The sequence below is a fragment of the Macrotis lagotis genome, chromosome 8 (genome assembly GCF_037893015.1).
Source record: "Macrotis lagotis isolate mMagLag1 chromosome 8, bilby.v1.9.chrom.fasta, whole genome shotgun sequence".
Classification (NCBI taxonomy): domain Eukaryota; kingdom Metazoa; phylum Chordata; class Mammalia; order Peramelemorphia; family Peramelidae; genus Macrotis; species Macrotis lagotis.
The window spans coordinates 196,744,657-196,768,741 of record NC_133665.1 but is presented as its reverse complement, the minus strand read 5'-3'; the positions used below and the strand labels follow the sequence as shown (position 1 = coordinate 196,768,741).

Below are 24,085 nucleotides of genomic sequence, written 5' to 3'. Positions count from 1 at the left end.
AAAAATGCATGTTTAGAAGAAAATAGCAAGGGGTAGCTAGGTGGTACAGTGGATAAAGCACTGGCCCTGGAGTCAGGAGTACCTGGGGTCAAATCCAGTCTCAGATACTTAATTACCTAGCTGTGTGGCCTTGGGCAAGCCACTTAACCCCATTTGCCTTGCAAAAACCTAAAAAAAATAGCAGAAGGAGGGTGGATCCCAGAGTCCAGGAAAAGAGAAAGATGTCAGAAGATAGTCCCAGAGCTAAGAAGAAGCTAGTCCAATGTGGGCATTGGTGACTACTGAGAATTCCATTCACTTTGCCCCTCCAACAAACAGATGGATTCCTCCTCATGGCCCTGGCTGGTCATTCAACAGGCTGGAAGCCCCTACTCTCTTCTGACCCTGCTGGCATGGAATCTGGCACTCTACCCACTAATATCTCTGCATTTTGAGGAAGCTGGTGCTAGCCATTGTGATGGATCAGCCCTCCTGAGGGTCCCTGCCTGGAGGGTGACTCTGACTCTGCCCAGGAATGCCTGGTACTTGTCCTCTTCATTGTCTTCCTTTCCTCCCCAGGTACCTGTTCTGCCCTGACGGTGACTGTGCCCTCAGCCACAGTTCATGGCATCCGGGGTCAAGCGCTCAACCTTCCAGTGGTTTACAGCTTCCAGACCCCAGCCTCTGATGTCCAGATCATCTGGCTGTTTCAGAGGCCCCAGGCAACCCCCAAATACCTTCTGGGTTCAGTGAATAGGTCTGTGGTGCCTGATCTGGAGTACAGGCACAAGTTCACAATGGTGCCACCCAATGCATCCCTGCGGATCGAGCCTCTCCATTTCAGTGATGAAGGCACTTACATTGTCAAAGTCAATGTGAACATGCAAGGAAATGGGACTGTATCTGTCCACCAGGAGATTCTCGTCACTGTGGATGGTGAGCACCATTCAGTCACACTGACCCCGAGTCCCAAACTGGTAACTGAGTGAGCTCATGGTTCCCCCAGGAAACATAAGCTCTGCTCAGCTCCCAGAGACCTTCCCTCCTGAGAGACCCAAGCCCAGCCCTCTGCCCCATGCCCCAGCATCCTGGTTCTTGTCAAGGAACATAAAGGGAGCTTCTATTAGAGGTCAGATACTGTGTTGAACCTCATTTTATCCCCAAAGCCATCCTGGTAGGTAGGTGCTATTATCTTCATTTTATAAATGAGGAAACCAAGGCAAAGATATGCAGTGACTTGCCCAGGATCATGCCACCAGCAAGTCTTTGAGGCCACATCTGAGAGGCATCAGTGGCTAGGATTCTAGGACTTGGCCAGGGCAACAGAGCTGGTCAGAAACCATGTGTGGCCAGGGTGATCCAAAAGTTGATTCCCCAAGTTTCACCAGGGGACCCTCATCTGTTTTCAGGGAGAACTCACTCATTCTCTTGATCTTGCAGATCCTGTGACAAAACCCACTGTGCACACTCAGCCGTCCTCTGGGGCTGTGGAAAATGTGGGCAACTTGACATTGACATGTGTGGTGTCCATGGGCACACGGATCACATACCAGTGGCTGAAAGACAAGAGACCAGTGCACATCAGCGCCACCCACAGCTTCTCCCTCGACCACAGTGTCCTCCACATCGACCCTGTGATGAAAGCAGACATTGGGGAATTCCGCTGCCTGGCCAGAAATGCTATCAGTGAGATGCAAAGTGAGGCCCTGGTGCCCACAATTTACTGTAAGTACTCTTCCTCTCTGTACCTGGAGAGGCAGGTCAGGCCTGGGCTTCCTTCCCACCTCTGGGCCCCAAGGCTCTTCCCCAAAATGGGAGGGTGGGAATTGATGGTCTCTCTTGAATTAGGATCCCATGATCCCCTGAGCAAGAGGGTCCTCCATGAAAAGGTCTCCTCCAAGAGACTGGCCTTGATGCCCCGTGTTAGGACCCCAGGAGCACCTGTGGACCTCCCTCTTTGCCACCCAAGTCTCCCACAGGGTTTTGGTCTGCATCTTTCTGATGGAGCCTGACTTCTCAAAACATTGGGCCCTGGACACAGGTGCAAGGAGGGAGTATTACAGGGACAGAGGTCTCAGGTCAAGGAACTGGAGAGGAGGGGATGCTCCATTCAGGGAGAGATGGGAATGGTAAAATGGGGCCAGACTGCAATGGTCTTCATGTATCAGAGGGTTTATTTTTGACCCTGGAAGTCATAGGGAATCACAGCAGATCATACTGGGATGGATGCACTTTTGGAAAATGGATCAATTACTTTGAAGGCTGGAGGATGGACTGGAGAGGGGAGAGACTGGAGGCAGAAAGACACCCCCCCCCAAAGAGTTATTGCAGTTGTCCATGTGTGAAGTGATGAAGCCAGGTCAGAGGAGAAAAGGGACTAGAAAGAGTATTCAAGACCAAGTAAAATGTGAGGCACAAAATGTGAGCTACAAGAGACCACCAAGTCTTTGTTCTCATGGCTTCTGTGGCAGAAAGTACATCATAAGCTCTTGGATCAAGTGCATAAGGAAAGGGGGAATGAATGTGCCTGGCCTGGGCTCAGGACAGGTTTCCCAGAGGAGGCAGCACTTAGATGGGCAGGGGAGGAAAGAGGAAGGACTAGAACCTCAGGGTTGAGGGAAAAGCCCCATGGACCTGCCCAGCCATCCATATCAGCCACACTCCACACTCAGAATTCAGTAGTGACTGTGGGGCTGGTCCCTCTTGTCCCCCATGTCACCAGAGGTCCACCTTGGGCTCAGGCCAACTGGTGAAAAGATGGTTCAACTTCTGGCTAGATCTCCTAGGGGCATGAGACTTTGTTATGAAAATATTAGTTGATGATAATGATAGTGATGGTGATGAAGGTGATGGAGGTGATGATGATAATGATGGGGATTTGAGAATTCATATCTCCACTGTGCTCCCTTTATAAAGGGGGAAGTCAGGGCTCAGAAAAAGGAAGTCACCCAGGGCCATACAGCTGGCCAGTGTTTTGGTACCTCATAGATGTGTCTCACAGGAGCAGGTATGGTTGAAACCAAGCAGCTTCAGTCCCCGGGGTTGGGGGGGGGTGATATCTGGCTGGGCTGCAGGAGGACCTGAGGCTCCCTGGAACTAGCTCTCTGGAGGCTGGACTTCCTCAGCACTTCTCTCTAGTACACTGTGTCTGTCAGAGGTTGCTAGTCCAGGAACACCTGGCAAGATCACTGAGGACTGACTGCCCTCAGCCCCAGCTCCCATCCCAGGCTCCCTCTGCAAAATCAGAGGACTAAAGTATGGCCCCATATGTGCTTATTCTCATAGTCACAAGTGGGCACTTGGCCTCAGTCCCACTGTTCCCAGAGGAAGTGACTTATAATTATGAAAGTTCCTCAGAGGAAGAGAGAACAGACCCTCTGGGGAGCCTGGGCCTGCTGAGAAGTGCTCCCAGAAAAATGAGTCTTTTGTCCAGGGAGAAGCATCTGCTTCCTCATTGACTCCAGGTTGTGAATCATCTGTTCCCATTAACCACTGGTGGCTGTGTGGGCATGGCCACCACCCCCATACTGGGAGCAGATGGTAGGCATGGAGTGTCTTAATCACTCTGAATTAGGGAGTGACATCTGCCCTATGGAAACCCTGAAGCCTGTGGGCAGGGATCCTGGGTGATCCAAACCCACTTTCAGAACAGGGGACACTGCTCATTATGCCTCAGAAATATCAGGCTGGGCTCAGCCTTCCCTTGTTCTCACCAGGCCCCTTCCCACAAATGGCAAATTGAAGCCTTCAAGAAGGGGAATGAGAGAAACCAGGTGGCCAGGATCTACAGAGTGAGCATGGCTAGGAGCTCAGCTTCCCAAGAATTCTCTTTCAGGTTAGGAAGGAGCAGAAGACCCTCAGGATGGACCATGCAAGTAGCCCCTCTGACAGGAGCATTCAAAGCTTGTCTGGAAGATAGAGGCCATGGAGCAAGCATTGATAGAAGTTCCCCTGGGGGAAATCACCAGTCCCAGTCCAGAACTGGAGTTTGTCCTTTGGACAGCAAGCTCTTGCCATACTTTACCATATGGAGAGATGTAGTCAACATGGGCACTCCAGAGTAGAGGAGACGAAGGCTCTGAAAACCCTCTTCCAGATTTGGGATGGGTTGGATTGTGGGCATGTACCTCCTAAAACAGTGAGGAGGCATGGAGGTAAACAGAGTAAAGACAGCTGGGCAAGAGACCCCTCTGACACCCAGAGTCTGGAATAGAGATCTGTTAACTTGAGAGGAAGAAGAAAAAAACTTGTTTTCTTATCCCTCATACAAACCCTGTGACTCTAATGTCACAACATCAGACATACTTCTAGGAGCAGTAGGATTGCTGCAAAAGATGATGAATATGGAAAAATAAGCTGGTCATATGGACCCAGAGAAGCTATGAGCAGGGGGCAGTGTAATTGTGTTGATAATAAGGAACCAGTTCTCCAGGTGTCTGAAGAAGAAGACAAATGCCAAAAGGGAGGAGGAAAAACTTCTGACTTTTACTCTATAATATACAAATATTAATTTGTTGTTAGGACTATTCATCTTTAAATCTATTACTCCAAGACACTCCACTGACTCCCCTGGATTGGCTTTCCTCTTGAGGACCTGAGTGAAGAGGATGCACTTCTTTTTGCTCCCTATCTTGCTCCTGGAATGTTATTCCTGAAAAGTCTCCAAAACTAAGCTTAGTTCAATTTCATACCCCAATGTGGGAATCAGGGTCCCCAACTCCTACCCAGGCAATTAATATGAGCAGTGGGTATGCAATGCCTTCATTTCACCCTGTAGAAAATGAGAAAATGCAAAGGATGCTAGGCCTTCAGCAGAGGCTCACAAAAAAAATATGGAAACATAAAGCCCTCAAAGAGTTCATCACCTTCCACCAAAAGATAAATGTTCTTGAACTGCTGAACAAGGCCTCCCCTTCCAGTCAGGTTCCTAGTGCCCCAGAAGTATATGGTTCATTAGCTGCCATGCTCTGCTCTGGAGTCCCATCTCTCCTTCCCAACAAGCACACTGTTGAGGAATCTCAGAGGCTGGAACTCAACACTTATTTTTAATGTTTGTTGACCTCTTTGATGGAAATGACCTTTCATTTCCCTTCCTGTACCCCAAAAGCCATTCTTTCCAACAAATGGGAAAAAGAGGATAAAAGAGCAGTTCCACAGAGCTAGTCAACCCATCAGTCAGACTCAGGAATTCCTGAATTTGGCAGTCACCTACAAAGCAGACCCAGAGCTTGGGCTTCCTTGCTGCTCAGTCTAGAAGGTGAGATTACAAATAATCCTACCTAGAAAGTTCAAAATTCCCAAACTGGGATTCAGGAAGTATCTCCCCACCACTACCACCCAAGGTCATATAAGCACACACTGTTGTGTGCTCCTGCTGAGAACTGCTAGGGAAGGGGAGAAATTCTACCCACCTCCCATCCTAGAATGAGCCTCTGCTATTGCGCTCTGTCTGGAAGTCCAGTGGGGAAAACAAGAAAGAAGCACAATTTTCTTACCTTTATAGTCTCTGAGGAAGGAGTCATTGACCCAATTCTCAGTCCCAGAGCCAGAGGAGCCTTCCCTATGTCCTCTCACAAGGTGGCAAAGCACATTCCAACTTTTCTGGGAGGTGCACTTTTCACATCCTGTCCTCTCATAAAAGAGATTAGAGAACTTGCCGGATTGATCGAATCCCCTCAATGACTCCTGAGATTCCTGCTGCAACAAATGGCTGAGCACATAAAACTACCAATCAGAAGGGCCAGATTTCTGTCTCTATCATCCCTCTGAGAATTCTCTGATCCAGCCTCAAGGTTGCCCTCAATAAAGAAGTCAGAAGGGAACCGGCCACCTTCCCCATGGTTCGCCTGCAGGAGGCCACCACCTTTCTGTCCCAGGACCCATCCATTCAAGCAGTCCAATCAGACCTATGCAGACATACACTTCCCACAAAACATCTCCTAGGTCCCCAGCAAATATTGAACAATATTCTCTAGAAGAAAACCCAATGTAACTTTGGTCATATGTCTCCGATGGGGAACAGAATCTTGGTGGAAAATATAATAGTAATAAGCCATCCGAGGAGACTATGAAAGAGCAGCCAGACTGGGGGTGGGGGGAGCAGGGAGAGAGACAGACAGAAAGAGGAGAGAGGGAGAGAGCAGGGTGTCATGGACACCCACATAGGAGAGAATATCCATGAGAAGAAGGTGATCAACTGTGTCCCATGTCCTCTCTCTTGTCTTCTTCTCTCCTGTCTTGCCTTGACTTGTCTTGTCTTGTCCTGTCTTCTCTCTTCTCCTCTCCCCTCCCTTCTCCTGCCCTCTTCTCTCTTCTTTCTCTTCTCTTTTTTTCTTTTTCTCCTCTCCTCTTCCCTTCCTTTTCCTCCCCTCTTCTTTCTTTTCTCTTCCTACTCTTTCCTTCTTTTCTCTTCTCTTTCTCCTCACCCCTCCCCTCCCTCCCCTCCTCTCCTCTCCTCTCTTCTCTTCTCCTCTCTTTCCTCCTCCTCCTCCCTCTCTTTCCTTCACCTCTCTTCTCTTTTCTTCTCTTCTCCTGAAATTCCAGCTCTTAGCCTCAGGGTCTCACTGGACATTGGCTAATGCCTAATATGCTAGGGATGGGCATAAGGCAAGGCCTCCTCCTCTTCCTCCTCTCCTTGCTGGGGTGAGCAGCCAGTTTGCCCTTGCCAAACCTGAACCTTTTTGCTCTGTCAGAGTCATGCTCAGGGAGCCCCAGGCAGATTGCTACCACTGGGATCTGTACTGATCCAGATGTTAAAAGGGGGCCAGCCTTTATCTGGAATGGATAGCGGCTCATTTTTTGAATGTTCTCAGGGCAGAAAAGGACAGGTGGGTCTCAGGAGGCTGGTCCAATGAGAACCCCTGCCTCTTCTCCCCTGGGGCATTCAGCCAATAGAGATGATGGGTCACTCTGAGGGGTGAGCAGGAGTGCTGTTAGAGACCCATTCAATGGATGCTCAATGAGGGCCTCAGAGACTTTCCTTGAGTTCTTCCAGTGGTTCTGGCTGGTTTCTCGAAGCCTCCTCTCCTCTTTCCCTGGGTGGGTGGGGAGCTGTGACTGAGAGAACTTGTGCTCTGCACTGGGGATGGTTTGAATGAGACCCCCCTGGCTAGGTCCACAGAGTGGCATCAATTCTTTTGAGATGGATCTGCCCCTGATTCCTTCACAGACCACCCTGGTACAGGGACAATGGGCAGCCAGAGCATGGCAGAGTTCCCTTGGCTGCTCACTTTACCAATGAGTAAAGTGAAGCACCAGAGGGAGGGGCCCTTGCCAAAGTCACTCAGCTATGTGCTAGCAGTGTCCCCTTGCTCACCCTAAGCTCTAGAAGCACATGGGGACCCATTTTTGTAGCTGAAATCCAGTTCTCTTTCATGAGCAGTCTAGGGAGAAGCCTATTCTGCTGCAATTGCCACTTTGGGAGAAAGTGGGGAAATTCTTTGTGCAACTGTGAGGGGGTGCAGTGGGTAGAGCTCTGGCCCGGAGTCAGGAAGACCTGAAATTCACATCTGGTGTCAGATGCTCTCTAGCTGGGTGGAAGTCACTTCACCTGTCTGGCTCTGTTTCTTCAACTCTAAAATGGAGACAGTCCCCTTCCTCACCCCAGGTTTTCAGAAGATCTAATGAGAGGCAATCTGTACAATGCTTAGTCTGGTATGTAGTAGGTCTCATATAAATGCTAGCTACCAGTAGTTTTCTTCACAAAGATGATAATAATGAACAAATCCTGGGGATATTTGTCTGAAGATGAACTTCTTTCAGGGAAGTCAGTTTCATCTTCCCCAACAGGACAGGCATGAAGGGGCACCTCCTTCAGACCATGGGGTGGTTTAATGGGCCCTTCTGCTGGAGGGACCCCAGATGCTGCTGCTCAGCAGCTACCAGACTTGACACAGCTGAGACACTGCCTCTTTTCTGTTCTTCCTCCAATGCAGATGGACCTTATGCACTGACAGTCAATTCAGACAGGGGCCTGAGAGTGGGCCAGGTCTTCACCATTGACCTTGGGGAGGCTGTCCGGTTTGACTGCTCTGCAGACTCTAACCCCCCCAACATTTACTCGTGGATTCAGCAGGGTGACAATTCCACCCAGGTGATCGAGCATGGTCCCCACCTGCAGGTGACTTCAGACAGCCTTGGCCAGAGCACGGATTACATGTGCTGTGCCTATAACAACATCACAGGACGACGAGGGGAGGCGCGCTTCACAGTGATCATCACGTCACTAGGTAAGAGTGCCACTCTGACCTCAGGCTCCATCCTGAGGGTTTTAGGAAGTGGAGGAGTCTGGATTAGCACTCTGATCTTCTCCATTCTGGGACAGCACCCCTTAATGGAAGCTCTCGTCCTTTCCCTTGGCTCTGGACAGCATGCTAGGGTGGTAGTGTGCTCCTGGTTGGTCAGTCTCAGACCATTTCCACTTCCCTATGTCTGGGCTAGGAAGTGATGGTCCAGGCAGGGAGGCCTGAGCTTAGATTCCACTCTGATACTGAACAGGGGGGAGCCCAGGCAAGGTCCAGAGCTTGGAGTAACACCCCAAGATTTGCCTGGTAACTCGAAGACAGGCTGCAGTCCTCCTGGAGTGGGGAGGAGGCAGTTCCCATACTGGGGACTCCTTGTGATCCTGTAGCAGGTTGGTTCCAGTGAGTTCCATGGCAGAGTGACATGTAAACAATCGCCAGATCTCTCTACCTGCCCCTTCTTCTCTTCCATATCTCTCCATCTTCTCCTCGAGACTCATCACCAGAGCCTTTGCTAAAATCTTAGGGTGCTGGAGCCCTGGCATGCTGTCCTGTAGAGCAGACCCAGCTTCCCCTGAAAGACATGCTGGGTATATGTATGGCATTTCCAAAAGAAGCATGGCTAGTCTGGCATGGCCTGTTCTGATTCAGCTTTTCTAAATATGCACAGAGACATGATGTTGAGAAAACTGTCAAATGATCTTTTGTCAACCTGGAGTGAAAAGGGGAGCTCAGAGACTGTCTAGTCCAGTCCATCTCTCTCTCTCTCTCTCTCTCTCTCTCTCTCTCTCTCTCTCTCTCTCTCCTGTATCCTCAAAGTGCTGTGTGGAGACCTACAGGAAAGGGGAAATCTCTTCCCTCCAGAGATAGCCACTGTCCTATAGAGCACTTGAATGATCAGAAAGTTCATCTTGATATCCAACCTTATCCTGCATCTACAATCTCCCCCCTTGCTCCTGTCATCAACCAGTCCATTAGGAAGGATGGCAAGGGGTCCCCATAGAACAAAGAGTGCTGGGCATGTTTCCTGACTTCAAATCCAGTCTCAGATACTTCCTAGTGATTCTGGACAAGTCACTTAACCCTGTCTGCCCTCAGGTACCTCTCCTGTCAAATGAACTGGAGAAGGAAATGACAAAACCCCTCCAGTACCTTTGCCAAGAAAACCCTAAAGTTGAAAGAAGTGTTGGAAATGACTAGCTGTTTTATGTTTGTTTGAAGCTATTCGACCACACTTAAATTGGTATTGTTGAAGCTTCTACCCATTGCTCCTGATTCTGCTCTCTGGGGTCAAACCAGATAGGTTTAATCTGCCCTCAAGGTAATAGCCTTTTTATTTTGGCAAGGAAATGGGGTTAAATGACTTTCCCAGGTTCCACATAGCTAGTAAGTATCAAGTGTCTGAGATAAGATTTGAACTCAGGTCCTCCTGACTCCAGGACTGTCCTCTATCTACTGGGCCAACTAGCTGCCCCTTTCAAATAGTATTCATGGGCTTCCCAAGGCTTCTCTTCTCCAGGCCCAGCCTTCACACTTTTGGGGGCTTTCACCTTTGTGGCTGCTCTCCTTCCATGCTCTCCAGCTTATCAATGTCCTTCCTAAATGGACCTCCCAGAACTGGACTCAAAACATCATCCAGGGAGGAGGGACCATGGGGTGGGAGTGGGATTTTCACTGTCTGACATAGTCCAGGGCTGGAGAGGGGTGGGGGGGGGGACGGAGAGTAAGAAGTGTACCCTAAAAAGGAAGAGTGATGATTGTGCCGTCACTCTCTCCCCCTGCCCCAGAACAGAGGAGTTGGAGGCAGAGCTTGCCACTCCTCTCTGAGTGTCCCTAGCCCAGGGGGCCCAGTTGCAGCATTAGGACAGAGAGGTGTAGTAGGGACCCACACCAAGCCCTGAGGTTTTCTCCCAGGTGTTTCCCCCCCACCCCAGCTATTTCCCCCCCTTCTGTTTTCTGTGTTTAATGGACTTAGAGTATTTTTCTTCATGACTAGTAAACTAATCTAAATGTCAATTCTAGCCTGATTTTATTTCCCTTGAATGAAAAATGACCAGAATCTAGGTTGAGCCTCCCTTCCCTCACCTGCCCCTTCTCCATGAATGTTTAGCCAAAGGCTCCCAGTATTTGATCAAGATCCTATTTCCAAGGACCCAAATGACTGCAGCCTTCATGCCAGACAGTCACCTTTTGGCAAAATCCACCAATCCTGTTTGCCCCCATCAGCCATCTGTGATGATGGTAAACAAGGACAGCAGGTAGGTATCAGGGAGGCCCCAGGAGCAGAGGCTCAGAGGCTCCTGGAGCCATTTCACAGACCCTCAAGATGGTCCTTCCTGGGAGGGGGCTTCATTGTTTAAGAGCTACTTGTGAGGAGGGCAAGGAAGGGAATGAGCACGGACAGACCTACTATGTGCCAGACATTTGGGTCAAACCTGCCAGAAACATCATTTGAAAAGGATTTTCCTAAACATTTCCTAAGGCTCTACTGTGTATCATATTATTTTGATTTTTATAGCAATTCTGGGATGTAGATGGTCTTATGTTTCCCATTTGACAGTAGAGGAAACTGAGGCAGACAAAGGTAAAGGGACTTGCCTGGGGGTCACCCAGCTCATTGGTGGTTGAGGAAGGATTTGAATTCAGGTCTTTCTGACTCCTGGGCTGGTGCTCTGTACACTTTGGAACCCCCCCCCCCCCACAACAACTGCCTCTCATTAATTAACTGATTTCAATTAGTCTAATCTGAGCCTCCTGTGTAAAAAGAAAAGACAAAGACCCATGAATTAGAAAGATGGACAGAACCACTCTGTTTAACACATAGCATTCCCAGACAATCTCAAAACTCAACTAGCTGGAGCATGGTTCCATGGTTCCATGTCCCCTCATCCAGGAGGAGAATGGTCCTGGAAGTCTTCCTCCAAGGACTCCTCCTCCCCTCCAGTAGGTCTAAAACAGCCGCCAGGACTAGTTCCATTAACCAAACTCCCCAGACCCTTTTCCCTTCTGATCATCACCCTCACCTAGTCCAGGTCAGTTTGGTATGTCCCTGTGACTTTGGTCAGTCTTTCAGGTTAGTATTTCTGAGCATCTCAAAAGGGCAGGCCTTCCTCATGGCTTACTTTCCATGGACCTGTAACGTCCCCCATCTTCCTGTTCCTTTGGGTGAGTCTGAAGAGGACCTTCCTGGGGTCAGGAGGCCTCCCCTGTGGTCCCTGGGCCACCCTTGCATCTCCCTTAAGGATGCCTTCCCTCCTCCAAGCAAACTGCCTTCCACATAGTTGCTAGGTCCAGAGTTGTTCTTGCCCCTTTCCCATCCTCAGGATCTCCCACCCTTTGGATTCTTCAGAGATTGATTTGTCAGTGCTGCCCCCTGTTTCAGTGTCTTCTCTGACTTTAACGGGTTGAGGCATTGCCATTAATTTTATGAATTCTTCTTCCCTGTTATGCACCTTGGCCAACCCCAGACTTTAGCTAGTCTAAGCCTTTGAAATAGTCATTTGTTCCTGCTCTGGTTCTGCCATTCTCAAATCTCTCCAGTTATTGGAGCACTTCTAGGAGACCCTCTTTGGAGAGGTTTCTTGGGCCACGGTATCTGGGAGGAGCTACCTATGGCGCCCTTGGGTCCACCCTGCAGCTGGGAATATGCTGCTTCTTCTGACTGGCCATGGAGTCATAAAGGCTTGTTGACTGACTAACTGGCCATAGCTCAGAACAATCAACCACACCATATGGTTTCTGTAGCTGCAGAGCTCCTTAGCTCCTCTTGCCCATATTTGAATGGATGATTTAATTTTATTTGTTTAACTAAGGTCAGGCACAAAGAGTATTTATTTGCACTGGGGACTTTCCAGTTGAGTGAGCAGGGAAGGGTGCCACTTATTCTAAAGTCCCTGGGGCGACAGCAGGGCTGCCCTCAGAACAGACTCACTCCCAAGACCTCTTCCAAACAGGAGGGTCAACACTGCAGCATCCATGGCTTCTAGCAAGTCTGGAACATACTTGGTCTACCCCAGAACCATCCCAATGCACCCAAGTAGAAGCTAGTCACCAGGAAGTCAAAAACAATTGGGGAAGATTACTACAGGGCAAAACAAGGCAGTGAGAAGGAGCTTCATGGGGTCTCAAGAGCCTCCATGCCCCCACCAAGTCCCACAAAGCATTTTGATGTTCTTTTCTTGCCTAAAGGGTCTTCATGGGGTCCCAGTTCAAGGTACCTCAGGACAATGCTGACCCCAAATGCAATATAGGCCTGGCTGGTGCTGTCAGAGCTGGGGCTCACTTGGTCTCCCCAAATCCACCAAAATCCAGGCTAGGAAAGGAGTAACACTTAGGGAGAAGGCAAGAGAAACCAAAGAAGGAAAAGGAAAACCTTTGGAGCCTAAGGGACAAGGCCCAGGCCCCCAGGACAGACTTTCCCCAGTAAAAAAAGAAGACTCCTGGCCAGCACAGTTCTGTCCACCTTCCAGAAAACCTGCTGAGGTTTCTATGGCAGCTGCACTGACAGAGGCAACTGTGGATGAATGGGGATATAGCCAGAGGCTGTGGCAGCAAGAAGACAAGATGTTTACTTGAACTGTCTACCCTGACCTGTACACCTCAGACTCTGGAAGACCTGGGGGTGGGGTGGAGCTGTGTGATCTTGAACAACTTCCTAGCTTCCCACACAGTTTTCTCTTCTACCAAATGAGCTGGTTAGATTTGATGGCCTCTGAGGTCCCTTTCACCCAGGGTCTGTGGAGAAGAAGAAAGTGGAAGAAAGTAGAAGAGAAGAGGGGAGATTAGAAGAGATGAGCAGAGAGGGGAAGGGAGGGGAAGAGAGGGGGAGATGAGAAGAGAAGAAAAAAGGAAAGAAGAGAGGAGGGAGAGGGAGGGAGGGAGGGAGGGAGGGAGAGAGAGGGAGAGGGAGAGGGAGAGGGAGAGAGAGAGAGAGAGAGAGAGAGAGAGAGAGAGAGAGAGGAAGAAAGATGGAGAGAAAGAATCTGATTCTTTCTCTGGTGAGAGGCATGCCCCTATACAACTCCAGGAAAGATTCAGGCCAGTGAAATGTATAGAGTCCTGGGAAAGTCCTATGTGGGTTTAGCTGTGAGTTTGTGGAAGGTTTTCGGTGAGTAGGTAATCCTCATGACCATCCTGTTAGGTGCTATTTCTCCCATTTTATAGATGAGAAAAGTGAGGTAGACAGCGGTGTCCTAGACACCTTTGCCCAGAGTCACAAACCTAGTAAGTATCTAAGGTCAGATTTGAACTCAGGTCTCCCTAAACTCCAAGCCCAGTGCTCTATCCACTAGGCCTCCTAGAGAAGGTAACATTATTTTAAGGGTATTGAGAGATCCATTCTCAAGAAGAGGGAAGGATCCTAGAGGTTTGGAAGCAATCTCAGACCTTATTGTTATCAAATATTGGTCCTTACGTCCTTATGTCCTTAACCATAGAATTATTTTCTCTCCTATATACAATTTCTGTCCTCAACATCTATCCAGAAGGCACTCCAGATACCCTTACCTTCCTACTTCACTCAACTGGAAAGCATGAGAAGGACCCAACCAGTTTTTGGCAGTGATCTTCTAGCACATCCATCTGGCCAGTCATACACTGGACTGAAACATGCTAGATGTTGACTTTCCCTAGGGCCACAGAGCAGAGCCTATGCCCATGGTGAAATCATCCCAAGGGGGCCTGAGGAATGCAAGCACTAGCATTGTTTGGTTTGCCAGTCCCTGCCTATTGATAGAAGCATTAGCCCCTGACACAGAGGAATTGTGGCAGAATCCACAGGGAAAAGGGCGGTCTGAGAGGTCGCCATGGAGGGAGTTCAGCAGGTGTGTGAGCCTGGATGGGAAAGCAATGACATCTTTATTGTTCCTAACCTCTACCTGCAGTTTGGCAGGTCATTTGGTTCCTTAAAAATAGAGTAGTCCCTAGGTGTCACCAGACTGCCAGCCCAAGCAAGGTCTCTAGGACACCAAAAAGGGGTGGTACTCTCTGCCACAGATGGCAGATACTTCAATTTGCTGATTAGGTGTTGTCAGTTATAGTCTACCCTGCTTCATTGCAGAGACTCTAAATCAGTGGTGCTTCAACTCAGTGGTGCCTCACCATGCACATGAGAAAAACCAAGTGTGGGGCAGCTAGGTGGTGCAGTGGATAGAACACCGGCCCTGGAATCAGCAGTACCTGAGTTTAAATCCAACCTCAGACAATAATTACCTAGCTGTGTGGCCTTGGGCAAGCCACTTAACCCCATTTGCCTTGCAAAAAAAAAAGGAAAAAAGAGAGAGAAAAAACAAGTGGATGAAGATGGCCCATTGTCTATGCAATGAGAGCTGGAGGAGAGCCCGTAGTGCTTGTCCATTTATATTTGTCTCTTGGACTGTGCTGCAGCAGGCCCAGAAGCTGGCTCAGGAGTTGGCCTGGAACTAAAAAGCAGGGAAGTGGGGCCAGAGGCCTGCCTTCAAAGCCAGAGTTGTCTTGGTGGAGACATGGAGAGAAGGCCTCCACTTCGCCTGGCAGGGTCTCTACAGGTGTGTCTCCCTTCTAAGTCCCACATCGTCATGGCTGCCCTGGGCTGGATTCAGCATCCCTCTGTGCTCACTGTCTCCCCAGGACTAGAGAATGTCACCAGTAAGGCAAAGTCGTCCCTGGCCATCATCACGGGCATCTCTGTGTTCCTGATTGTAGCCATGAGCAGCCTCTTCTTGTGGAAGAAGTGCCAACCCTATAAAAGTAGGTGGTGGTTTGGTCGGAGGGATTCTGGGCCTGGTTCCTAGTATCTAACGGGACTCAGTGTGCTCTTCTCTCTCTCTCTCTCTCTCTCTCTCTCTCTCTCCCCCTTTGCAGCCATTCGCCAGAAGCTAACTGGCAGGTAAGAACTCGGCCAGGTGAGTCTGTCCTGAGAGAGCCATCTGGGTATTTTCCAGTTCACAAAATCACCCACGTGTCTGTTTGTTTCCTTCAGGCCAGAATCTGAATATGGCAAAGCTCGAACGTTTTCAGGTGAGTAACTTGGGAGATGCTATTGAAGATTGGGAGGTGCCTGGGGCAGCAAGGTGGCATAATGGATAGAGCACCAGCCCTGGAGTTGGGAGGACCTGAGTTCAAATTTGACCTCAGACACTTATTAATTACCTAGCCATATGACCATGGGCAAGTCACTTAACCCCCACCAAAGTCAAAAATAAAAGATTGGGGGTGTTCTGGGCCCCCAAGAAGCTCAGGTCCTCACAGGCACCAACAGATACCCTGGCCTCCAGGGAATGGGTAATAAGGGCCACTGGCACTTCTCTCTCTCATCAGCCCTTGAGGAGGCTCTCTGCCATTCCATGATACTATCTTTGACTGTGACTTGGGGTCTTGGGAGGGTTTGGGGGCCCCCCAGTCTTCCAGGAGGATCAAGATAAAGGGTAGTGGTCATCTCTACTCAGAACAAGGAGCCTTTTCTGGAGTCTTGCTGGTCTTGGTTACATGGGGGAGGGTCTGAGAGGGTACCCCAACACCCACCCTGATGGACTCCCAGATCTGAGGGGCTTTGCATCTGAGCAGGGCCTGTGTATAAATGAGAGGGCACAGTGTGTAAATGAGAGGGCACAGTAGCGATGGGGGGACAGCTCCAGATTCAGTTCAATCCAATTTGATGACTATGGATTAAGTGCCCATGAGGCATACAAAGACAAAAATGAAGCAATCCCTCCCTTCAGGAAACTTGCAGTCTAGTGGGAGAGTCATCTTGGATGTCCACAAGGAGTAGAAGCCCTCCTTCCTCTGGCTCAGCACCTCTCCCAGATACCATCCTTTCCCCCTCTTCTCCAAGGGATCAGGCCCTCAACCTCTGCCTTCATAGTAGTAGACAGTCATCAAGGGTCGATAGCTGCCTGAACACAACTTGTCTCTATGCAGCCCCAGGCACCCCTTGGGATGGTCAGACCTTCAGGTCACCTTCCCCCATTGCCACATGCAGAAAGGGTTCTTAATTGCCCCTCTCTGGTTCTCTCTCTCTCTCTCTCTCTCTCTCTCTCTCTCTCTCTCTCTCTCTCTCTCTGCCACCCAGCCTTTCAGCTTATTCTTGGTCCTCCCTGCAGACCCCAGCCCCTTGCCTGTTCTAGCCCACCCTCAGCCTGCCCCAAGAGAGGACCCTGGGGTTGCCCAGCTCAGATCCAAGCTGTCTTTCATCCTTCATCCCTTCTTCTGACCCCCTTGTGAGTATCTGCCTTGTTTGAGTTCTTCACAAATAGTCTTCTTGGCAAGGGTGGCATTCTAACAACATGGCCAGCCCTTCCTAGTAGCACTCTCTGGTGATGTTGGAATGCTTGGCAGTTTGGCTGAGAAAGGCCCTCTGAGTCTGGGGTCTTCTCCGGCCAGGGGATCTGCAGAGTCTTCCTAAGACAGTTTAAATCTCCACTGATCCACCTCAAGACGAACAGCCCTCCATCTTCTCCCTCACTGAGGATTCTCTGGCCCTTCCCTCCCTAATTCCTGGTTTGGCCCATTCTGTCCTTGGTGGGCCCCCCACCCTTGCTTCCAGGAGGTTCCCCCTTCTCCCCTTACCTGCCCCGGTCTCAGCCTTCTTGACATCACCCTGTTGTCTTGACCACCCCTGGCCCCTCTCCTAGCACAGGGAGCCCTAGGGCCTGCATTCTCTCCTCCTATGGCTTCTGACCCACTTCTGGTTCTGCTCTGGCCTGGTTCCCCCACACCTGTCTGTCCATACTTGTCATCTCCACTGGGAGTCATCCTCCTTTCCCCAGCCATCTGCCCTGAGCCCTCTTGGTGACCACATCATGTCACCTTCCAATGCTGACCTCTCTCCAGCTCCATTGTCTCTTACCTTCTGAATGGTTCCTGAGGAGCCCATTTATACCTTAGACCTGCTTCCCCTTTCTCCAAAGGCCACCCCCATCTTCCAGGGGGCAGCATCCTCTCCACATCCTCCTAACTCTCCTCCTAGCTTGTAGGCTCTCCTCTCCTTTCTTGTTCTGCCCAGAGCCCCTGGGGGCTCACATTCCATCTAGCCCAGTCTAGCCTACCAAATCTTGGTTGGCCTGTGGCCCACAAAATTTTCAAGGTTGGCCCTGGGCAAGGATAAGTCACAAGTGCCCTGGGCCTTTTTGAACCCCTCCTCTCAGCCTCCAAGCAAGGGTTCCAGATTTTCCCATGATTTCTTTTTATTCTCTCTGGGTCCCACCTCTGCACCTTTGCCTACACTCATTCTCTCAGCTCAGATGCCACTTTCTGCTGAAAGTCCTTCCAGTCCCATTCAGGCCTCCATCCACCCCTGTGCCCCAGGCCCAGGCTCACCCTTTCAGGCTGTTTCTTCATCAGTCTTCTTCTGTGAAGTGCTGTTTCCTCCTGCCAGGCCATTGTATTGGCCGGCCCCCATGCCTGGCATGCTCACGCTTCTCCCTCACAACCCCCCTGCTGCCAATGCCTCCTCCGAAATTCTCCTTGCATTTCTTATATCTGTGTCTATAAATGTACAGGTTGCATCTTTTCCCTGAGGGAGAGGAGAGCCCACCTTTCTACCATTCTCTTAGCTGATTCTCCCATCATTATTATCTCCATTCTATGGTCACACAACTGCTCAGCATCAGGGGTAGGATTTGAATCGAGGTCCTGATTCTAAGACCAGGACACTGACCTCTACTCCACATGGCCTCCCAGCAAAAGGCAGGGGCTGCCCCCCCAAAATAGGAGGTGTTTCCCAATTGATTGACTTCCTGATTCCTCATGGTTAGGGCTCTCAGCCCCACACATCCCCTTAATCACTTTCCCATACATAGGTTTCCCCCAGTAGAGTGGAAGTTCCTTGAGGGCAGGGGTATCCTGCCCATGTAGGTCCTTCGCCCCTGCTTGTTGGATCATCTTGGATACTCTGACTTTTCTTTCAGGCCATGAAGATGCCCTGACTGACTTTGGGATCTATGAATTTGTTGCCTTCCCAGACCCTTCCACTGCTCCCAGGGTGCGTTGGACAGGGGAGAGAGAGGGAATAAGGAGAGTAGAGGGAAGGTGGGAGGGTGGAATCATACCTGCCTTTACTCTTCCCTGGGAATGAAGAGAGACTTGAGCTGGGCCCCCCAAGCCAAGGGCAGCCTCAAGGTGGGTGGCAGGGCTCCCCAAGTTCGGGTCAGGCTGGGTCTAACTGTTCCCCAGAAGGCTCCCAAGTGCCTTTGTTAGGGGCACAAGAGCCAGACCAACCTGGCACAGGGAGACCCTGGTGTGGTTATGGCCTCCACCCCTCTCCTTGGAGGACACCTGCACTTCATAATCATGCCCGCTCTTGATCTATCTTCTAGATGGCCAGCAGGCCTGTTTGCAGCTCCCGGCAGAGCCCTGGGCAGGAGGTCCATGGCACAATCTATGAAGTTATCCGGCACATCCCTGGGCAGGAGCAGCAAGGTTGGCCCGAGGAAGTATGACTCCAGGAAAAAGCAGCCCCAGCTCACAGCCCTCACCAAGCCCAGGAACTGTTTCTCGTCAGGGGCCAGTGGGGGCCTTAGCGGTAGACCCACGGACAACAACTTCAGTGTGTTCAGGGCCTTGATCTTGGAGGTCATAGACCCTACCCCAGACTCCAACACTCTTGTCTCCAACCTCTGAGCCCAACTTCCTGGAACTGCCCCATGCCTCTTCCCTAGCTTGGTGGTCACTTGGGCCAGGGGCCTGAGCCTGTTGAGAGACTTGAGAGCTTTGGTGACTGGGACCAACTTATTCATTGTCCTAAGGGCCCAAATGCCCTTTCACATAGCAAGAAAGCTTGACACTGTGCTGCGGTCAGTCATTCTGGGGCTGGGACTCTGGGTGGCCAGCTACACTGGCCCCTGGGCCTGAGCCCTCTCTGGTGGAAGAGATCCTTTTTCCTGTCTGCCTACCCCACTGTCCCCCACACACCTTTTCCTTCTTCCTTTCTCTTTCCACCCCAAAGTTGGAGTGACATCTCTCCTTCTGCACCACTCCATTCATTGCCTCCAGTGATCCGCATGGAGAACCAGGGTAATAGAGCCAGAGATTGTTCCATCTTGTACAAACGATCCAAGGGCATGACCACTGTTTTCATCACTCTGGACAATTAAAAGTTATGGTTTCCAAAGAGAAAAGAAGCTGGGGAAATCAGGAAGGTTCCTAAAAATGGGATTTGCATTTGTGGCCTTCAGTTTAAAACTTAGAGGTGATTGCTTCTAGTCAGGAATTGGAAATGTCTAAAAAAGGCTGGAAAAACTAGATTTGCCCATAGTTTTGCACCTCTGACCTGGCTTCAGGGCTGTGCAATGAAGACCAAAGGAATTACATGTATCTGCACAAACATACCAAGGGAAACCTGTTTCCTCCTTCCTCCCTTTGAGCTCCCTCAAGGAAGCTGGAAGCATTTCCCTCCAGGCTTAGGGAAATTCTAAATGTTTGATGACACCACACCAAAGGTGTCTTTATTGGGAACAGAGTAAGGAGGCAGTTGAAGGAAGCATGCCCAGAGAAGAGAGCAAGACAGGTCGAACACAGATGTGTTTTTGCCAAATTTCAAAATTTCTGTCTCTGGCTGGGGACTTGGAGCTAAAAGAAATAGAATTATAACTCTTTTATACCTCTTCTCAGAGTAGAGTAAGAGCATTTTTACTGGGAAATCTCTCTGGAAATTTAGTCAGGAGAAGAGTAAGGGACAAATAGGAGCCCCTGATCACCGCATCCTCTCTGTAGTGCTGTTTCATACTTATCACAAGAAATGCAGGAACCTGAGGAGGATTAAGGAAGGAGAAGCAGAACTAACATGGTGGGAGAGGACTATAGACCACACAGGCAGGAATTCCTAAAGCTTCCCAAATCTGGTGTGGAGCCACAGTAGGGGAGTGACAGGACACAGGGTCAGAGTTCAAGCATTGTCTTGTACAGAAGAGCAAACAGAAACCATGGCAGGCAAGGCCTAGATTGGAAACCATATGTTCTGGTTCCCAGACCTTGTGAGGACCTCTCTCTGCCAAGAGCCCATTGGCTGGAACATCCAAGGCTTCCCTTATTGTGAGATCACCCCTTGGAAGAGAGATGAGAACAGGTAGAGTGTTGGCAGGATGCAAACCAATTTCTGTCCTCTGGGACAGTGGTGACAAGCTCCACTGGAAATCATTCTATAGGCCACAAATGGACTTAGAAAAACCACAGCTTTCTTTGTCTTGTCAGACAATTCCCCATGATATTTTAATCTGAAATTTGGGGTGCCTGTGGACATGAGTTCCTGAATGGGAGGAAGTGCCTGAGAAGCCAGGGAGGGGGAGAAGGGTGGGAGACAGTGCCCATGGCATATCAGCTTGGACCACCTGGTGGCTGAGGAGAGAAGTTTGGTTCTGGGGCCAAGGGGGTAAAAAGGCTCAGCTATCAGAGTCCACTGGGATCCCTAGGATGGGGTCCAAGATTCTGGTTTTAAAGAGATGGTAATGCAGACTGGAGTGGAAGCCAAGGGAAAAACCAGGGTGAGGGAGCAGGGCACTGGAGTGGCAGGGATGAGACCCATAGTGGGAAGGGACCACTGCATCTTGGAATTAATGGTACAGGAAAGTTGAGCCTGATGGGACATGGCCCTGGGGGTTTGGAGAGATGTGTTCAAAGCTGACTTTTCTAGATAGAAAAGAAATACATGGTGCCAGAGCTAAAGATTTTGCAAGAGAAGTCATCACAATGGGGATAGATGACTTTCAAGAATAAGTCCTCAAGAAACACTCAGAAATGATTTTAACAAGGAAGAAAAAGGGAGCTCTGAAAAGTGATTGATGTGACTGCATAGGAAGCTCACCAACCAACTTAGAGAAGACAGAAGTAAGGACAGGTCACCAAGGATGAAAGCCAAAGGGCCCTGGGTGGACACACACTCAGAATGTGCTAATGTGGGCTGAGACAACCAGATGGACTTTTTTTAAAATCTTAACAAGATTTTTTTTCAATTTCATGTAAAGATCATTTTTAACATTCATTTTTTTAAGAATTCGAGTTCCAAATTTTTCTCCCTTCTTCTCTTTCTACTCCCCAAGACAGTGAGCAGTCTGACATAGGCTACATGAATATGATCCTGCAGATGGACTTTTTAACTTAATGGGGGTGAATGGGAAAACAACAGAGATGAAGAGAAGGGCGAATGACACACTGACTTTGCTCCTGTTTTCTCTAAGGAGGGTGACCATGATACTGAGACAGACCAGAAGTGCTGACACAGATCAATGGGGAAAGAGTGGCCGGGTTCAGCAGAACTGCCTTATCAGGTGCTCAGCAACTGGCAGAGAGATGCTGGCCCATAAATTGATATTGATTGGTGTGATTGCAGGGCCAAGTGAATAGTACCTTGGGAAACTGGAGGGATCCCTCAGGATCCAACTGAGAGAATGAAGGACCCTCTTTCCAGTTCTCATGGAAGACTCATGTTCTCAGGGATCCAGTCAAATTCTAGAATGAATTATTCAAGGAATTGTTTGTAAACATTTAGAAAGGCAAATAGTGGTTGCTCAGAGCAAGCCATGCAGACAAACCTCATTTCTTCTTTGGACACATTACCAAGACTTGAAGATGAGGGAAATTCTGTCTAACATCTGTTTCACCAAGCCAACAGAAGCAAGACTTGAGAACCAGGTAGAATGTTGAGGCTTTAGCAGTTGGAGCTTTGGAGAAAACTGGCGAGAGAGAGTTAAGGAGATGGTGTCAATAAAGCAGCTCATGCCAGGATTTGTCCTTAGCACTGGAAATGCAAACACAAATATGAAAAGAAAACTAAACGTGGTCCCCAAGGAGCTTACAATCTAATGCACAAAGATAATATGCCAAAGAAAAATAAAAAGGGAGAAGGGAGAGATAGTACCCGGTGTGGGGGCATGAAAGAGAGAGTCAGGGGGAAATGGCCTGACCCTCTTCATAAATGGAAGTTTCAAAGTGAACATTCTGCCCTCTAGCTATGAAGTGCAAAAGATAGGGATGAGGTGAAAGCACCAAGGCTGATGGGATCCTGCAGGATGATGAGATTTCCCAATGATGGAGAAGTCCAAAAGGGAGGAGAGGATTGATTGTGGTCCTTCCTGCTCAAAGAAGACCCAAATGACATCCCTGTTGTGGTCAGGGCATGACCAAGTGTGGCCAATCAGACACCAAGCCCAGAGAGTCTGACCAAAGGTCAGCCACAAATAGCCCACACGACCATTTGGAGTGAAGCTCCCTCTAAAGCTGCACATTGGACCTGTTTTTGGAGCTACTGTGAGTCTACTTTGCTCATAGATGCCTTCTCTGATAAAGGGAAGTCATGCTGGGTAGTCCTGTGCCAGGGTCTCCCATATCTCACAATCAATTCCAAAGTTCTTCAGAAAGATGGTGAGAGTCCTTATATTACCACTGACCCCTCAGAGGGCCTCCTTTGTGTGAGTTCTCTGTAACAGAGCCTTTTGGCAAACATCCATTTGACATTCAAACAACATGGCCAGCCCATTGGAGTTGGGCTCTCTGCAGTAGAGACTGGATGCTTGGCAGGTTAGCTCAAGGAAGGACCTCAGGGTCAGATACCTTATCTTCCCAGGTGATCTTCAGAATCTTCCTAAGACAATTCGAATGAAAGCCATTCCATTTCCTGCTGTAGGACTAGGGGGTTGTCCTGTAGACCTTCACTACAGTAGTCAGTCTTCTCTTCCACATGTTCCTTTGGAGCCTCCCAAACACCAAGTCAGTTCTGGCAATGTGGCCACCCCTGGAAAGTATACTGCCAAGCTAAGAGAACTTATACACAGTATTCAAAATGTCTCCATTCGCTATAGAGGGTAGAGTGTAAGCAGGTAGAAAATGAGGACATAAGGCATTAGAGCTTTAAGAGGAAATGTCAAGAAGACAGAGAAAAGGGATGAGATCGGGGCAGCTAGGTGGTACAGTGGATAGAGCACCAGCCCTGAAGTCAGGAGGACCCAAGTTCAAATGTGACCTCAGACACTTAATAATGACCTACTTGTGTGGCCTTGGGTAAATCACTTAACCCCACTTCCTGCAAAAAAAAAAAGAAAAGAAAAGATGAGATCAGACCTGACTCCAGATCTCAGCACTCAACTCATTACAGTAGGAATCTAGTCAGGACCTTGGCTCACAGTTAAAAGTCTTGTGAATAATTATTTCTGTCTATTGTTGTTAATAGTTTTGTTAATAAACTATATAGCTGGTAACTTTAATATTGACTTAATCCGAGGCAATTAGTAGTTTTTGAGAATTAAAACGATTAAGAATGATGGTTGTCCTGCATTCTTGAAGAAAACCATGCATCAGGGAGGTGATGCCATGACAAGCACAGGGATTGATTTGAGTTGGGGGGGGGGGGAGTGGACTAAGTCACCAGCCTCACTTTCTCCTCCAGAACCATGTGGGTCCAGTGGCCAGATATGAGTCAGGATTTCTGGAGATGGCCCTGAATCTGAGGCAGTCAAGTTTAAGTGACTTTCACAAGGTCACACAGCTAGTGAATGTCAAGTGTCTGAGGCTGGATTCAAACTCATGTCTGCCTGACTCCAAGGCCAGGGCTCAATCCACTGTGCCACCCAGCTGCCCAATGATCAGAGACAGATATCCCCACTTTCTTAAATATTCAATGCAGTGGCATTGGGACTCTGAGCTTCTTTATGTAATCAATGAGGGAGATGTTGCAACTTAGCAGTTAATGAAGAAATCATAGCTCTGAATTTCTCTCAACTCAGACTGTTGAAAATGAATATGGTAATAAGTCAAATTAAGTTTGGATGGGAGGACTGACCTTCTAGTTGTTACCAAACGATCAACAGTCTGCTCCTGTGCCCCTGGTACTTCCAGTAAGGAGGCTCCTCTCCTCTAGAGTTCATTGTGTCTGCTCTGCTGCAAAGGCCCCTTTCTTCTTC

General features: G+C 49.2%; 1 protein-coding gene across 1 annotated transcript in view; it reads left to right on the top strand.

Moving 5' to 3' along the window:
• HEPACAM2 (HEPACAM family member 2) overlaps nucleotides 1-23,497 on the top strand; it is a 31,612-nt gene extending 8,115 nt beyond the window's left edge. The window contains exons 3-10 of the mRNA XM_074199362.1: nucleotides 559-915; nucleotides 1,420-1,704; nucleotides 7,914-8,207; nucleotides 14,826-14,945; nucleotides 15,060-15,084; nucleotides 15,178-15,215; nucleotides 18,104-18,177; nucleotides 18,512-23,497. Of these exons, the coding sequence (XP_074055463.1) occupies nucleotides 559-915; nucleotides 1,420-1,704; nucleotides 7,914-8,207; nucleotides 14,826-14,945; nucleotides 15,060-15,084; nucleotides 15,178-15,215; nucleotides 18,104-18,177; nucleotides 18,512-18,634 (1,316 nt within the window). The 3' untranslated portion in view covers nucleotides 18,635-23,497. The remainder of the gene's footprint in view (nucleotides 1-558; nucleotides 916-1,419; nucleotides 1,705-7,913; nucleotides 8,208-14,825; nucleotides 14,946-15,059; nucleotides 15,085-15,177; nucleotides 15,216-18,103; nucleotides 18,178-18,511) is intronic.
• Nucleotides 23,498-24,085: the final 588 nt, after the last annotated feature.